Source organism: Hordeum vulgare, chromosome 1H (genome assembly GCF_904849725.1).
Source record: "Hordeum vulgare subsp. vulgare chromosome 1H, MorexV3_pseudomolecules_assembly, whole genome shotgun sequence".
Lineage (NCBI taxonomy): Eukaryota > Viridiplantae > Streptophyta > Magnoliopsida > Poales > Poaceae > Hordeum > Hordeum vulgare.
The window spans coordinates 400,672,209-400,690,495 of record NC_058518.1 but is presented as its reverse complement, the minus strand read 5'-3'; the positions used below and the strand labels follow the sequence as shown (position 1 = coordinate 400,690,495).

Here is an 18,287-nt window from a genome sequence, read left to right as displayed (position 1 = left end):
GCCACCCCGACTGAGAAAGAGCCCATGCTCCTATAGATTGCTACCAAGTCAAAGGTGGTAAGTGTTGCAGTTGTTGTCGAATGGAAGGAAGAGGGAAAAGAATACCCGATTCAGCGGCTAGTCGATTTCGTCAGCGAAGTCTTGACCCTGTCCAAGTAGCAATATCCACATTGGCAGAAATTGGTCTTTGGGGTCTTTATGGCAAGCCGGAAGTTAAAACACTACTTTTAGGAGCATCTGATCAATGTGGTTTGTTCAACACCCCTTGGCGATATCATACAAAATTGTGAGGCCACTGGACGAATCGCCAAGTGGGCAATCGAGCTCAGCCCACATGAGGTGAAGTACACGCCCGAGATGGCCATAAAATCCTGAGCGCTGTTGGATTTCATCAATCAGTGGACACAACTACAAATTCCATAAGACACGCCATATAGCACATACTGGACCTTACACTTTGATGAGTCCAGACAATTAGAAGGATCTGGAGCTGGATTCGTGTTAACTTCCCCATGAGGTGACAAGTTATGCTATGTTTTACGGCTCATGTTTCCATGTACTAACAATGCAGCTGAGTATGAGGCCCTGTTGCACAGACTAAGGATGGCCAAGTAAATGAATCTCAGCCGGGTCACGTGTTTGGGTGACTCATATCTAGTGGCGCAACAAGTTTCAGTGACCTGGGATTCTAAAGATCCTCTAATGGTAGCTTATCGACGAGCAGTTATTAACGTGGCGGGTTACTTTCATGGCTATCAAGTCGATCACATAGATCACCGGCTCAATGAGGCGGCATATGCTTTATCGCGACTTGGGTCTTAGCGGAAGCAGGTCCCTCCCAATGTCTTTTTGGATGTCCTTCACAAACCCTGAGTGAAATTACCTTCCGGAGAGGATATAGCTATTCCAAACCCGGAATCATAGCTGGTGGCAGCTCTTTGAGCTACGCCAGATTGTACGATACCATATTTAGCATATCTCACTCGAGGATAGCTCCTAGGAGAGGAAGTCGAGGCCCGCCAGATAGTTCGTCGATCTAAATCGATGACTATTATCAAGGGCGAGTTACATTGGCGGAGCAACACTAGAATTTTTCAACGTTGTTTATCTCCCGAGGAAGGGCAAGAAATTCTTATGAAATCCACGCAGGCGATTGTGGGCATCACGCCGGCTCAAGATCTTTGGTGGAAAAGCCTTTTTTTCATGGGTTTTATTGGCTAACAGCTCATGCTGATGTAGAGGACCTCGTACGCAAGTCCGATGGATGTCAAAAGTTTGTCAGACAGGCCCATGTGTCAGCTCAAGAGTTGTGCATGATCCCAATCACATGGTTGTTAGTAGTCTTGGGGCTTGATATGGTTGGTCCATTTAAAATGTCTCCAGATAAAAAGACCCACCTGCTGGTAGCAGTTGATAAGTTCACCAAATGGGTCGAGGCAGAACCTGTCAGCAACTGTGATGCGGAAACAATGCTAAAATTCTTGAAGAAGTTAATCTACCATTTTGGCTATCCTCATAGCATTATCATGGACAATGGCACCAACCTATCCAAAGGAGATATCGAGCAATTCTGTCAAAAAGAGCACATCTGGCTTGGCTTGGCGGCTGTAGTGCATCCACAATCCAACACGCAGGCTGAAAGAGCGAATTAGGAGATTTTGAGAGGGATCAAACCCCAGATCATGGTTCCATTATAGCGTACCCCGGGTTGTTGGGTTGAGGAACTCCCCTGTGTACTTTGGAGTATCAATACCACTCCAAACAGGTCCACTAGATACACACCTCTCTTTCCGGTCTATGGTGCTGAGGCGGTGCTCCCAAGTGATATTCGGCACGACTCTTGTAGATTTGCCGCATATGTTGAGGGCGACAATGAACAATCACGACAAGATTCTTTGGATGCTTTGGAGGAAGAGCGAGACTTAGCAGCATCCAGGTCAGCCATATACCAACAGGACCTACGTCGCTATCATAGCCGTAGAGTTAAAAGTCACACCTTCCAAGAGGGCGACTTGGTGCTCCGCCTGATTCAAGACGAAGCAAGGATGAATAAGCTTTCGCCTCCCTAGGAAGGCCTGTTTATCATCAGAAAAAATCTCAACAATGGTTCATATTACCTGATCGATCTACGACCTGGTAAGAACACCTCTGAAGCAGAGACAACCCGACCCTATAACATTTCTCACATGCGGCCTTATTATACTTAGAGCCACTAGCTCATTATTTTTGTACCTCCCCCAATTTCTATACATACTTCTATAGCTTCGAACATAATAACGTCGACATCCTTGAACTTGGGGGCCTCTGTCATTTTTAGCCTACAAACTGAGCATGAGTTTTTATTATTTCAAAACATGTTACTTGGGGGCTACTGGTCCAAAAAAATCATCGTGATCAATGGAATCAAGCCAGTTTATCTGGACTCGAGATTGTTTGGCAGTAATAGCATTGTCTTCTCCAATCCTATGCTGGGCTTTTCTGTTGATCACAGGTCACTTGGGGGCTTCTAACTCATCGAGTTTAGCTTTCTAACCCTCTTGATTCGGCAAAGACGCCACAAAATGGTTATTCCTCCCTGTATGTTTGATGCGACTCCGATGAGGTGACTTCATGTACTCTTGACTATTCAATCCATTGTGGAACTTGAATCAGCAAGGTTAAAATATTGGTTTGTCACGTGATATCTGGCATACTGAAGCTAGGATAAAGCATGGGTTATCAAGCCCGCTTCATTGAAGCAAGACTCGAGCCTCGAAAGCCGGACTCCTTTTACCGTGTCTCACTGAGCCGGATTATTATTGCTTTATATTATCATGACTTGATTGTTTCAGGTACACATGCTATTTTTCCGGCTCATAAAGATTGCCTGTGTTATAAAGTCATAATACTGTAATGAACTGTTCAAAATTTTATGGCTCAGCGGATAAAAATTGTGAATTCTAGTGCCAAGTCACAATAACTTGCTCGTGTTGATTCATGCAACCAGATTTTGGGCACGGATCATCCGATACGGAACATATTAAAAAGACTAAATATCTATCTGGTTCATATACATAAGGATTAAAGGCGAGTTAGGAGAGACTTGGGTAGATTTAGGCCCCTTGCCATCATGAAGAAAACCAAGAGCTTTTACAAACATGCCAAAGTCATGACAAAGGCAATACATGTATTGGCTCACTATCTATATTACAAGGCACTCCAAGCCCAAATGATGGAATCAAAGTTTTTGTTGTAACCCGACTTTCACATTTTCTGGGTTAAGCTTTGTTTTGATCTTGAGCCTGAGATGCCTCCGTCTGGTCCTTCGTTTGAGCCACTGTTTCTATAATATGAAGATTATCCAAATTCTAGTTGCAAAGGGATAAGGCTTCAAACATGGCTTCCTCGTCCAAGATAGACGACGGGTGGACGTTAGGGGCAAAGAATTGCTTGCGATGCTATGGATTCGGACTAACCAATTTAAAAATGGGCAGCTGAACTCGGGTGTTGTTGGAGTCATATGCTAGATTATAGCTCTTCAAATACATGTTACTTACGAGCTCACGCACCAACATACAAGTCGCCGAGATGCAGTGAAGATAATCATCATCGTTGAAAGCTGATCCGTCCGCCTTCAACTGGAAACCCCCCGTTCATTTCTGCCGGGTCAAGCTCAGCCGCGTAAGCGAGAGTTTGACTCAAAGAATATGTGGCTCCACCATGGTCAGCTGATCTCTTGAGATCTCCAATTTGTTTGGGGATTTTAGAGAGGAACGCCAGCACATCTTTTATAAGCTTAACCGGCTCTTAGTTCCACGCGATGGATCTAATTGTGCATAAGCTATGAGTATAGAGCTTATTCAAGGACATAAGTCGCTATGCGATTGGTCTTAGCGAATGAGTATTAGGTGGGTTAAGGAAAGGTTCCAAAGGTACTCACCAAATATGGCTTGAGTCATGTGGTCAATATGCCTTTTTAACCCAGATAGCTCTGCACAAACGGTTTTCAGTTGATCTTCAGCATCTTGAGAGAACTTGGTCAAGGTGGTTTTTTTAGTTTCGAAGGATTTTCTTTCTTTTTCAAAGCCTGCCTTGACTTTCTCCATTTCCTCCAAGGATAATCGAAATATTTCCTCAAGCTCCACTCGGGCGTTTTGTCCTACCTCAAGAGCCTTTGTCAAATCAATGACTTTTGACTCGGTGGTCTTAAAAGTTTCCTACACAAAGATTGAAGTAACAATAAGCCGGAGGCAGGACAACATGATGACTATGATAAGGAATATTATAAACAAGTCCCAAGATGATTACAAGCAATATACTTGGCACTAGGGTGCTAATGAATGTCAGTTTTTTTTTGAACATTTGATAGAAAAGACCCGACTCATCTAAAAAAAGATGAGCCGACCCTTGGGGGCTACAGGTCAATTTCTTTCACAATAATCATCAAGACCCGACTCATCTAAAAAAGATGAGCCAGCACTTGGGGGCTACAGATTTATTTATTTCACAATAAGCGTCAAGACCCGAGTCATCTCAGAAAGATGAGTCAGCCCTTGGGGGCTACATGTCAATTTCTTCAATCAAATCATCAAGACCCGACTCGTCTCAAGAAAATGAGTCGGCCCTTGGGGGCTATAGGAGGATAAATGGAATACAGAGTACATAGTAAGGTGGAGCATACCTCATATTTTAGCTTCATCATATTCACAAGGCCAATTTCCACTTGTCGGCTTGTAGAAGGACGCTCAAGATAACCAGCATGTAATTCCTCAATACTGAAAGTATCATATTTTGGAAGCTCCAGTTTAGTTTCTCTTTTGCCAGACTGGATAACCTGCTCCTTTGTGGCAAGCTTTTCCAACACATCAGAGGGTCCAGGAGCCGTATAACGCGACCCAATTATGGCCACTTCTGCGTTCTTTTCATGAGAAACATCTTCACAGGGTTCCTGAGGGATGTGCGGAGAAGTACCAGTTACCGGCTTAGTTTCAACATCCATAGGTGAAGTAGTAACTGTTTCTATTTCAGGCTGAGGTAAATCAACTTGGATTTCTTAATGATCTTCAACTCACTGAGTGGTTTCGGAAGCCACCGTGTCTAGATTTTCTGGCTCAAGAACCTTAGGATTAACAAATGAACCGCCAAGGTTCCTCTTCTTGGCCCTGCACTACAAATACAAGAGGACGGGATAAAATCAGAGTCTCAGCACGCAAACATATGATAGAAAAAGAAGGAAAAACTTACCCCTGGTTGATAACAAAAGGTGGCAACTTCATGCTAGATGAGTCGCCACATGAAGGGGGTGATTCCTAGTAATTTGAATCTATAGGGTTGAGAGGTTGTTTAAAAAGACCACCCTGTGGATGAGATGGAGTTGGCCTATGAGGCACCTCGTCTTGAAGATTTCGAACAGCTGGCTGGCTGGGTAAGCCAGTTGTAGGAATATCAGAGTCACTCCGAGTCTGGCGCCTTGAAGCATGTTGGGTCTTCTTCAAAATAAAATCAGGATACAAATAAGCGTCCGGGTGAGAAAAACTTACTTTCTGAATGACTTGCCTTAATTTCCTTGATAACAAATATTCTGAGCTCGAGGAAGTAGAAATTACATCAACATCGTTGGCCCAGCTCATAGTAGCATCACCCTGACAGCAAAAAATGTTAGCAAGTTCAATAAATAAATGGATGAGAAAGTCAAATTCTACCTCCATAGATGTACCGACTAATGGAGACTCTCCCCTAAATGACAAAGTAGCGGCATGTGCCTTTATATTTCTCTAGATGGGGGCGGCTTTAGTCTTTCTAGCCGGGACTTTCCTTTTCCTTTTCTAGAACGAAGAAGATGCCTCCAAGGTTAGATGATGTGGGTAAAGGACAAAATATTTGAAGTTTGGAAAGCGTTTACAAAGATAATCAAGAGATATTTGGGTAAGTTTCTCACTTGAGGAGTCAGGTTGAGAGCATTAAAGGTCTTCAAACCAATTTGATCACAGACTGCTTGAGTTTCCCCTAGCAACTTCTTCACAACCTTATTTATGTCATCTTCTGTCAAAATTGTTGCACTATATCTTTGTGGATCATCCACATCATGAGAATAATTGCACATAAGATCACTCCGGTGGTTGAGCGGGAGGATCTTCCAAGATACCCAACACAGGGTCAAGTCTACTCCGGTCAAACCCCGAGACTGTAGAGCCGCCAATTTTGGGAGTACAAAGCAATTTGTCACGCTCTTCTTGAGAAACTCGGCCAGGAAGTTCAAATTCCGCTGGGAGGCAATTTGACCTATAGCCTGACAGGGGGTTTTCGTTTGCCGGGGCGGTGTTCCGATAGTAAAACCAAGTTTTAGCCCACCCTTTGGGATGACTAGGCAGAGCAGCAGAAGGAAATCCACCACATTTGCATCTTTGAAGTGAAATACCACCCAGTTCTTGACTAGGACCATATGTGCACTATATGTGGCGATTCAAATAAAAGAACTCTAGTAAAAGTAGAACAGTGGGTTCCATCTGCAAGTACACCTCACATAAGACTTGAAATTGGCAAAGGTTTGATATGGAGTTAGGGGCCAAACCTTGCGGGTGAAGGTGAAGAAAGTTGAGTGCATCTAAGAAGAACTTTGTCCCGGGAGGAGAAAAGCCTCCAAAAAGGTGGTCTATGAAAACTGCAGCCTCTCCTTCGTTGGGATTTGGGCGTGCCTCTCCTTGAGGATCCCTCCATCTGATCGCTTGTTTGGAGGGCAACATACCTTGGTTTGCATAATCTTGGAGTAGTTCTTCAAAAACTTGTGAAGGCACCCAATCACAGATGCAAGTTTTTGACATGATAACATGCCTAGACACAAGTGAGAAGGTTGTAAAAACACTCATGTTAAAATCAAGGATAAGATAGTATAAAAAAATTATATCAGAAGAGGTGCCCTAAAGATAAGCCAGTACCAAATATTGGCAATATCTACATGTGGCGGGTTATGATCGTATAGATAAGTCGACGATGATAGAGGCGACATACATCAAATAGAGAGTTTTCTGATTTCCCTAAGTCCAGAGCAAATAGTTTTCCTACGGTTTGGTCACAATTTTGGATCTAGAAAAGATTCGAAAAAGGGAACGGATGCTAGAACCTAAAAGTAAAAGTGGCAGCAGTCTAGGCCACGAGTCCTAAGAGAATTTTTACATATTATGATTAACACGAAGCTATGGTATCCACTGTTTCGCTCTTGTGATGAAAGGAGGTTAAAAAGCAAATAGGAAGTGACAATGGCGTTGAACATACGAAAGGTCTTGGTTCTCCCGACGAGCTTTGAAGAAATCAAGCAGATATTTAGAAGGAATAGAGATATCATACCTCACTGATTGCTGGAGGCAGCACAAGAGCCGAGGAAGATCTAGAAGGGAATATAATGTGGTGGCGACCGTCAGATAGTCGTCGAAGCAAGTAGATGAAACAACAGCAATGGCGCAACCGGGTTTTCAGGCCAAAGGAAGAATCAAAAGAGAAGAGAGGGTAAAAGTGAAAAGAGGGGTGGGGGCCCTCCACTCATATTTATAATGCTCGAAGTGACAACTGCTAGGCACGGTAATAGAGGAGCCACAGTAAAACTTTGAAGAAAATGACGCCTCAATTTTCGGGACAAAGACGCATTCAAAGATCGGTTGTGATGTCACCACATCCACATTAACTTCTGGCGGGTGTTGTCATAGGCGGATGACACGAGGAAAAAGTCGCAAAGTCTGATAGTGCTATGTATGACCATCTGAAGAAACTCGGAGACACAAGTGCAAGGTAAGGGCTAAGCCGCGTGATGGAAGTAAAGAAGATTGACACGAACAAGTTCAAATCAACCTGCGGCCTAATGTAGGGGATATGACCCCATGGTATAACCCGCCGATTGGGCCGGATTAAACCATAGATAAGACATGAGGGTGAGCTAGAGGACTTACCAAGTGAGCCGCGAGGCGGCCCAATACCAGAAGACGACGACTTATGGCCCATGAAGCCGGAGACGCGAGAAGCCTTCCTAACTTGGGAAGCAAGATGAAGTAGAATTGTAGTAGGTCACAGGCGTTTTATTTGACCCGGACTCTGTTGTAAACTCGAGGCCTCTACCTATATATAAAGGGGAGCCCTCGAGCCAAAAAGATAAAGCAATAAACTCTCACGAGCTAGGTTAGCTATTCCGCATCCTTGTGATCGAGACCTCCATCAATATAGACACAAAAGCAGGACGCGTGCTATTACCTCCGTCAGAGGGGCCAAACCTGGGTGAATCCGTCTACCGTTCCCGATCAACCTCTTCGAGTCGGCACATAGCAACGATGGCCTCACCACAAGTCCTTTCACGAGGACATCTGTCGTGACAAAACCATGACAACCACCCTGCAACAGAAGTAAGCAAACTTATAAATAATCAAATTATAGTAAAACGTAAAACAATAAAAATTTACATATGTAATGAATAAAATCTTACGAGGGTTGTTATATTGTATTCATAACTTTGGATGGACGGTCAAATAACATTTTTTGTATTGTTTGATGAAGTTGTGCATTGGAGAAAAAGAGGATACATAACTTTTCAATAACTGTTTTGTACTTTTGGTACATTGTGTGCTTGTCTGGTCAACATCACGAATGAAATATAAATGCAAGAAGTTTCAGATAATGTAACTTGAGCATAAAGAAATAAACTATTAATATGGAAGGAAGAGATTTCAGAATCACCTAGTATTTTTTAAGAATGGACGCTCAAGAAGATACCTATTTCTAATTAAGAAAGCCATCCATCAAACAGAAGTACAAGAACAAGGGCACCACACAACAATGGTCGAAGGATACAAGGGAGGTGATAGAATAGCTAACAATGCTACACCTACAACCAGCAAACAGAACATTACATATGAGGAACTACTAGTTGAGGAGAAGCCCGCTACTCAAAGGCACCTCAAATGACTACATGTGAAGCCTCGATGATCTGCAACCGATAGAAGGGGTCGAAAAGAGGACTGAAACCTGGAACTAGAGTTTCCCGAACACCTCCCTCCTCTTACATTGAGGCCTTGTTTGGTACTAGTGTATTTTAGAGAATTTATGGGGATTATCCAGGTCAAACCCCTCAATCCCCACACTTTCCATAACACCATTTAGTTCTAGTGTATTTGACATGTTTCATCCCCACATTTCCCCTCAAATCCCCAAATTATAGTGCATTTTTCTCAATATACACTACCCCTACCTAAAAACAAGATCGCTAAGAATCGACTCTGAGGGAGACACCACGTTCACCCACACAAGCCTCCCTCCCTCCCTCCCAACCCCCGCCTCCCCCTCCCCCTTCCTTCCTCGCCGCCGCCTGAGGCAGCCGTCGGGCAAGCCCGGGGCACCAAGGATAGTGGCGGCGGGGCCTAGACTGCCTTGCCTCTGCGTGGGGAGCCCTGGATCTGGAGTGGCGGCTCCATTGGTGAGGCACTGCAGGCTAGCAGCTGTGCGGGCGGTGGATCTGGCGTCTCGGTCGCGCGGGTGGCGGGATCCAGTGGTCGTTGGCGTCCGACGGCGGTTTTGCAGTGGCCGGTGTGCGCGATCTGGCGCCTCCCCTCCTCCCCTGTCCGGCGTGCGGGCCAGCGTGGTCGGGTCGCGCTTCCTTGGATCGCCGGTTTTGTACAGGAGGCGCTGCTGGTGGCAGGGATCTAGTTTGCGCGAAATCCTTGGTCGGCCATGGCCGGCCGCGTCGACGGCGACGCCTCAAGGCGTCCTTCCCCTCCTTGGAGGCATCGGTATGGACTGATCCCATCACTTCCCCTTCCTCTTGGTCTCCCGGACGAAAGCCTTAACTTTGTTGGGCGGCGGCGGCGCTCACGGCATCGTTCCCTTCTTGAAGGCGCCGCTTTGGGAACCTTGGGGCTGGGTGGCACTTGTGGGTGGTGGGCGACGGCAGCGGTGCGGCCTTATCCTAGCATGGATCTCCGTCCGTTGCTTGGAGATGGACTCACGTAAGTGGAGGTCGTCGTTTGGCGTCATGGTGGCGTCGATGGCGGAGGCACCTGCCAAGGCTGGTACCTCAATCTGATCTGAAGATGGACTAGTGAAAGATGGCGGCGACGACACATGTGAGTGCGTCAGACCGGTTTGTGCCCCATACCCGGTATGTGGCTCGGTCAGGGCCTCCGGCTTTAGATGTTAGGCTTAGGTGAGAGATCTGGGTATTTGGTCCAGCTTACACCCCCTTCATCGTATGAATAGGAGTAGCGGCAAATGTTGTCAAGATGGCGGATTCAGGCATATTGTTGTAGTGCTTTGTAAGGTCCTCGAGAATAATCAATAAAATGGTCGCATGCATCTCCCAGATGCAGAGGCCGGGGTCATCCTCCTTTTCTAAAAGAACTACCCCTATCTAGTGTATTGGGAATAAATGGGGATTTGAAGGGATTGGGTGAAGGTTGGGGTTTCACCCAATCCCTTGGGGGATTATCCCCACCAATCTCCTCAAAAACACTAGTACCAAACAAGGCCTGAAGGGGATCCCTCCCCCTCTCCTAGGCTCGAAGGCGCCGCACCTTCGAATGTAGAGACGCTTACCCGAGAGCTAAAGCAACGGTTCGTCTCGAGTCCGGGGCAGCCACGAAACACAATCGATGACAAGCCGGAGCACACACTTGAGCAACACCACAAACACCGAAGGAGACTGATAGTAGAGGGAAAGCCGCCAGGAGAGTCGTCGAAAGGAAGAAGCTGCCGAGCCACATGACGAATATGAGGACCGAGGTATAGATGAACCAGCAAAAGAGGAACCTTGTCACCTGTGGCGCTGCAGTCATCGGGAAGGGGAACCCCATCCCCTTCCGCCCAGGCTCGAGGGCGTCGACCCATCGGGACACTGCTAACCACAGATCACATGTTGCCGAATCTGAAACCTCCACTAAAATGACACCACCCATATTCCACAGACACCAGGCGCCCACCTACAAGCTGCTGCACGCACCCAAAGCACCAAGCTTCCCAGACGGCGCCTCCAAGGAGGACACGCCGCTCCTGACGTCGCCGCCGCCCATCCTACACCACGATTCAAGCTTTTGTCCGGGAAGCTTGGCTGGGGTGGGGAGGGGAGCCCACAACGGCGACTCTGGGGAGTCGAATTACGCAAAAGAGCGTCACTGCCGTCGCGTTGGAAGAAAACCAAAAATGGTTTGCCCCGGGCTTGTCCCGCACCACCAGCTCGAGGAGCACCCCGCCGGCACCGGATCCGGCGGCCAGAGACCCCAAATCGGGCAAAGCCAGCGGAGGAAGAGAGCAGAGAGGCGGAGTAAGGAGACATCTCCCGTGCCGCACCCGCTACCCGCCTGCGTCTCGCCACCCAAGCAACCGAGGGAGGCGGACTACACGTCTCGCGCATACTGCCAGCCGAAGAGAAATCGCCGACCTTGAGAGGGCCGTATCACTTAGTATATTGTTGCCTTTATTCGAAAGGAACTGACAGATTCATTGGCACTAAATGGAGATCACAAACAGATTCAGAATCCAAAAAAGTGTGATAACTGAGCTTTTTTTAGTAAAAGGAGGTTTAACCCCCGGCCTCTGCATCAATTGATGCATACAACCATTTTTATTAATTATTCCACAAAGGTCTGCCAAGATCATACATCAAGCCACCCGAAGCCACCACTCACACCTACAAACATGATAATGTTTAGTGCTCTCACTCTTCATATCAAAAACAGTTGTCATCATCGATCCATCCCTATAATGTATCAGAATAACAAACGGTCCAGCAAACCTAAATCCGTATCACCCTTGCCAGTCCGTCCATCCGTCGACGCCACCACGGCGCCCAACGGCGCCACCGTCCTGCGCTCGTCCATCCTGACATGAAGGCTCTGAAAGACCTGTCGTGCGTAGCACCTTCCAAGCAGGCATGACACATCATAGCACCTGTCGGCTAGGCATGACTTGACATCTCCACCGAAGCTCCAATCAAGACGAAGCCGCTCCACCGCCTTCCTCTCTCATCCAGCGCTGCTCCGGAAAGGAAAGCAAAAATTGTAAGCAAAAATGAAAGAGTAATAAGGGCACTGATCTGCGCCGGTGCGTCAGCCGAAACTTTCGTCCGGTCGTCCGCGAGCCGTCAGATCGAACCATGCAACAAAAATCGTTGATGGTAGTAACAATAAGCAGCGATGTAGCAAAATTCAGCCACAGATGCAACAAAAACATGGTTTTAGCAAAAATAACGATGGTGATGATGCGTGGTAGCACAAATATTGTGGGTTGTAGAAAAAAATTAGGTAAACTCGGGTTTCAACTCTAACGAACGTGGATGCAACTTTTTTAGTGAACGGTTGTAGCAAAAAATTATACCGGTTGTAGCAAGAATCAACATCGATTGTAGCGAAAAAAACCAACGAACTCAGGTTGCAGCCAAACGTGGATGCAACTTTTTTAAGTGAACAATGTAGCATATTTGAACGCCGGTTGTAGCAAATTTTGACGACGGTTATAGCAAAACTCGATGGTGTCCATCAAAATCGAATAGGGATGGTAGCAAAAAACAAAAAGGGTTGTAGCAAAACAATAAGGTGGATCCAACAAAAAACCTGGTTTCAGCACAAACACGCTCCGGATGGTTGCAACTTGGCCAGGGCGACCGATGCATCCTGGCTCGAGCAACCATGGAGAGGGCGCGCATCCAGCTGCTGGGGGAGGCGGGCAAGGCGACGAGTGCGTGAACGGCCATGAAGAGGGGTGCATCCGGCGTAGCCATGGTGATTCAAAGGGCTGCATCCGGCGGAGCCATGACGGTTGGGTCAGCTCATCTCGATGAAAGCAGAAGCCCATAACAAAAGCGTTGGGTTATGAACAAAAAAGGAATGGTGAAAAAGATGGGGTGGGGAATGAATAAGACAAGAAAGTAAAAGAAAATACATAAAGGTTGAGTACGCTGGATTCGAGAAGACATGTGGTTCAGCGAGCGACCGGTGCGTTGCTTCCGTCGGCGCGTCAAAGTAGAACCTTTTTTAAATAAATTACATGTCGAATTGAAAGTTTAATCCATCAACCTCCGGTCGGAAAGATCTCGTATTGGTTAAGCACAGAATACAAACAGTAGATGAAGAAGCGACGCTAAGAAAATAGAAAAATCCGACCGGAATAAAAAGCATCGGATGACACAAAACGAAAAACTGATGTCAGATATTTATCAATTCCGTTCTTTTTCTTCGAGGAACGAGACCGAGTAAGAGAGTTATCCATATATGTCGTGTCGTCGTGGCTAATTCTTCTGCCACCCACCGCAAGTCCGCTGCCGAGTTTAGTATGTAGAGATGAAATGCCGCTGCCGTCGATGGTGCTGCAGTTGCCACGGCTGGGCCGAGGCGCCGGAGTAACGGCGGCGCCTACATCCAAAGTCAGACTCGGCAACCTCAACTACCTTGGGTGCCGCTGCAGGCGGCGCTCCGCCTCGTCCAGCAGCAGAAGCAGCAGATGGTTCTCCTCCAACGCCGAGAATCCCGGCCCCGGCACCAGAGAAGATACCAGGACTAGTGGTAGGAGGTGGTGGTCCGACGACCAATTCGACGTCGACGAGGAGGAGGAGGAATTCGATAGCGACGGCTCGTTTGGTTCTGCAAGGGAGATATTCGACGAGCCATGGTTTACCAAGGTACTTGCTCATGCTCAGATTTCCTCCCGGCAATTTACTCAGATGTGTCCTGTGTGTGGCTACAACTGGAATAGTATTATCTATGGCGGCAGGTGTTCAGGGTGTACGGGTATGTGCTCCCGGTGCTACTGGCGTCCATGCTGGTGACAACGGGGCCACAGGCTTTCCTCATGGCCATGGCCATCCCGCTCGCCCAGTCCGTTCTCTCCTTCGCCATTTCCAAGATTGGTTCATTTGGCCGGCGCCGCCGTGACGAAGAAGAGTATGACGACGATGGTTATTATTCCGATTATGGTAGCGGCGGCTGGGAAGCTGAAGAACATTATAGCAGCAACTCTTCCTCGAAGTACAGAGGAGGAGAGAGCAGCACTAGTAGCAGTAGCAGCAGGTACCGGCAGCACCAACAGGAGTCTGATTCAGAACCAACGGTAGAATCAGGTGATGTTAACAGTACGACGGGCACCGCAACTAGAAGTGAAAGTCGCAATATCGGTTTTGGAGGATGGGACGAGCTGGAAGAAGGCGACGACAACCGCCGCAGCAGCAGATGGCGTGCACGAGCGTCGCCGGCGGATACTGCTGCCGCTGGTGGTGCAGTGAGAACGAGTAGACCACCTGCAACTAGAAGGAGAAGAAGCAGAGGAGCTGCAGCTGCAAGGTACGGGCAGGCGCCCCTGCCGATGCGCTTGCTCATCGCGCTCTTCCCATTCCTGGGTTCATGGTTCAGAATTATGCTCTAATTCCATCAATAACAATCAATTCCTCCACGAAGAATATTTATCGTTGTTTCTCGTCCAGGTATATATATACCAATGTGTATGCATAACAAGATCGATCGTCACGATCCAGTGTGTGTATTGCCTATTTTCTTTTTTGAAACAGTTGTATTACTAATATTCATCTTTCGAAAGAATATGTTCCTGCTATAAAAAACGAGGTAGCGATTTCATAAGATAAGCGCCAAAAAATAACGCTTCATGATTCCCCCTCTACCCTTGTGATGGTTTCAACTATTATTAGATTGCTAGAAGGGTTGGGTTTTTTTTCTACGCTATTGGTGTTGTTGGTTTTTTTAAAGAGAGAATACTCATTATGTTTTAAATTATAAGGTGTATTAGAGCGTCTACAACCGGATTAGGCAAATCCGGCACCCCATACGCCCGTGGATGCGCCTGGGCATGTCCGCGGACGCATCCGGACGCCCCCTCATATTTCGCTCCGTGCATCCACATACCTTATATGCGGACTCTCAAATACTTACAAAACCATGCACGTCGATCATCTAATACTAAACCTCACATATAAAACATATATTGGTACTGAACTTAAAAAATGTTTATATCAATTTTATTTGAAGTGCACAATCAATCGTCTACTCTTTGATTTTCATTGTGGGCGCACATATGGTCCACCAGATCATTGACTAGTTGCATGTGCACGTGACGATCTCAGAGATTCTGATGCATCTGCAGAAAGTTCATAAGCTGCATTGCGTCTTGATCTTCAAGGATTTCAACTAGTTCTTCAGGTGCTTCAAAATCATTGGTTTGGGCTACACCATCACCCTCATACTCGACGATCATATTATGCAAAATAACACAACATGTCATCAGCCGCCAGGAAGTTTCTTGTTCTCGCATCATTGCAGCCCCACGAACAATTCCCCAACGCGCTTGCAGCACTCCAAAAGCTCTCTCCACGTCCTTCCTATCTGCTTCCTGCATTGTTGCGAAGTGCTTTTGTTTTCCGCCATGTGGTTTGGCTATGGTCTTCACAAATGCAGCCGACTGAGGATATATGCCATTGGCAAGATAATATCCCATGTTGTAGTCTCGGCCATTGACGGTTAGTTGCACGGAGGTGATTCCCCGCAAAGCCTCTTGAAGACCGGGGAGATCGTTGAAGCACGTTGATGCCATTGTGAGAACCTGGCATTCCAAAGAAAGCATGCCAAATCCATAGGTCATGTGTTGCCACCGCCTCTAGTATGATGGTGGCCTCTTTATGTGACCTTGGTACATTCCTCGCAAACCTTTGGGGCAGTTCTTTCATTACCAAATGCATGCAATCGATTGATCCGAGCATTCCTGGAAACCCTCTGGCCTCTCCAATAGCCAACAACTCCTCTCTGTCCTGTGCATAAGGCTCTCTCAGATACTCTGCTCCAAACACCTCCACCACAACACGGGAAAACTTGACAGTAGTTTTCAGGCATGTGCTCTCCCCCATCTTGACCATCGCACTAACGACATTTGCCGCAGTACCAAGTGCAAGCATCCTCATAGCAGCCGTGCACTTTTGCTTGGCAGAGAAAGATAATTGACCGCAACAATCCCTTGTGAGCATGAAGTAGGCATCATGTGCCTCCACTCCACAATGCGCAAAAACAATAGTTTTCGCATGCAAGCAAAAAAATGTATCATTCGGTAAAGTTGGTTCCGGATCAAAGTAATACTTCTGTATTAGCTTTGCTCCGGATACCCTATCCCGATTGATGACTCTTCTCTTTTTGATTGAGCCCTCGAAACTGAGAAAGTGCTCCACTCCCCGGTCCATTTCCTCTTGCATGCTCATGATCATCGTCATGTCCATTTCTTCGTCTGAATCCGATGAATCGAAGAACTCATCTTAAATCAGTGGATCAAGCTCCGTCTGTCCATACTCCTCGCCAGACGAAGCATCAGAATCCATCGTTTACCCTAAAAATTGGACCAACAAATCCGGTCAGACATTCTATTCAACACATCCGACGCAAGGCACAACCAGAGAGTTTCTAAACGTACCGCGATGTCTTTCGGGCCGACGACGACGTCGTGCGCGGAGAGGTCGGGAGAGAATATCCCTTTGAACGAGCGGTCGGGTTGGCAGAGGCTACTAGGTGACGGAGTGCGTACGGAGGAGGAGGTGTGTGGCGGATGGCACGTGGAGGAAGAAGAGAGGAAAACAGGAAATGGACCTAACAATTCTGCGGGGTAGATTTGGTGCAATTTGCGGTAGGGTGGGGCTGTCGGGACTGACGTGGTGGGCGTGCTCGAGCTTCCCCATATCCTCCCCATATTTGGGCTAGAAATGGGGGGTGCCGGTTAGCCAGGACGTTTGAGGCCGGTTTGAGAGGTCCGTCTAGGTCAAATTTTTATGACCGGATGGCCTGTCCGGGCGTTTGAGGAGCGTTTGAGGGGTCCGGTTGTAGATGCTCTTACCTTTTAGAAAAGTAAAACTTTCTAAGTTAGATCAAATTTGTAGAGAAGTATATCAAAATCCAAAATATTAAATCGGTATGATAGATTGATCATGAAATGAATTTTCATAATTTTTATATATGCCAAACTATAATTCGGCAATGGTCTAGCAACGTTTGCACCTACAGGTAACTCTTGATTCAGTGTTGCCACCAAACTTGGTATGCTCGCGATAGTACTAATGGGTGCAACCACAATCTTGTTTTTTTGAGCAGGATAATAACTCATCGGCATGGTAGGTGCCAATGCAATAGATAAAGACAGATTATGGTTTTCTGAACCACTCGGTATACCAACATTATGAGTAGATGATTGAGGCATATTTTTCTGAGCATTAGTACTTTCCAAGAAAGATTGATAGACTAGATTGTCACCATCGGCAATACGACTCTCAATCTTAGCTCATTCCTCACGAGAAAATGTAGTACTTATAGGGGGTTTAACCTGCTCGGCTTGAAGAGGATGGAACTTGATTTCTCTAATCGGAGTGATATTCCCTTGGCGATCCTTCTTGAAGTTTGCAAAGAACTCCTGCAGCTCCTTCTCTTCGCGTGCCTTCTTGTACTCCTCATAAGCTTGACGATGATGGACCGATAGCTCATTGATACGTCTCAAACGTATCGACTTTTCCAAACACTTTTGCTAATGTTTTGGCCTTATTCTTGCATGATTTGGATGAAATTAACCCGGACTGATGTTGTTTTCAGCGGAGCTGTTTGTACGGTTTTATTGTGCGCAGGAAAATGGATATTTAGACACCCCGTAAAATTCCCATAAAAAATAGAGAAAATCCACGCACCAGGAGGGACCATGGGCCAGAAGATGGGCCAGAGGTGAGCCACAGGGCCCTCAGGCGACCTGCTGGCGCGGCCTGCCCCCTGGCCGCACCACGAGGCTGCCTGGGTGGGGCCCACCCCCTCTGGTGCCCTATTTTGGCTCCTATTTTTACCCGTGACGAGGAAATCCCAGAAGAGAAGTCGTTTTGCAAGTTCTCGACGCAGAGTCACTGTCACCCTCGGTTCTTCTTCGGGGGAGCTAATCTGGAGGTTGTTTTGGCCTCCGGAGAGGGGAAATCATCACCATCGTCATCACCATCACCACTCCATCATCCTTCCATGGATTCTCCCATCATATGTGAGTAATTTCCTGCTATGGTGAGGGGATGTGAGAGATTGGATGAGTTAGATCATGTAATAGTTTGTCGGATTGCTGGGGGCATGTTGCCTATCATCTACTATGGTCTTTATCATCTTTGCTTCTACTTGTTACTCTTAATGCTTGTCAGTTTGGGCCCGAGTGCCATGATTTCAGATATAAATACCTTATGTTTTCATAAATTAATATAGTTGTGTTCTAGATCCTATCTATGAATAGTATGAATATAGTACGGAACCGGCGATCTCAATGATGACAGCTGGGGACAC

General features: G+C 46.7%; 1 protein-coding gene across 1 annotated transcript; it reads left to right on the top strand.

Moving 5' to 3' along the window:
• Positions 1–13,211: 13,211 nt before the first annotated feature.
• On the top strand, positions 13,212–14,503 carry LOC123412113. The gene is made up of 2 exons (XM_045105061.1): positions 13,212–13,624; positions 13,717–14,503. The coding sequence occupies exons 1-2, from the start codon at positions 13,292–13,294 to the stop codon at positions 14,362–14,364; spliced, it is 981 nt and encodes a 326-aa protein (XP_044960996.1). The 5' UTR covers positions 13,212–13,291; the 3' UTR covers positions 14,365–14,503.
• The last annotated feature ends 3,784 nt before the right edge of the window (positions 14,504–18,287 follow it).

Bases quoted from the DNA above. Each gene is read 5' to 3' on its own strand.
- LOC123412113 (XM_045105061.1), top strand. From the start codon at position 13,292: ATGCCGCTGCCGTCGATGGTGCTGCAGTTGCCACGGCTGGGCCGAGGC. The intron at 13,625-13,716 runs GTACTTGCTCAT...CTATGGCGGCAG, and splicing joins ACGAGCCATGGTTTACCAAG to GTGTTCAGGGTGTACGGGTA.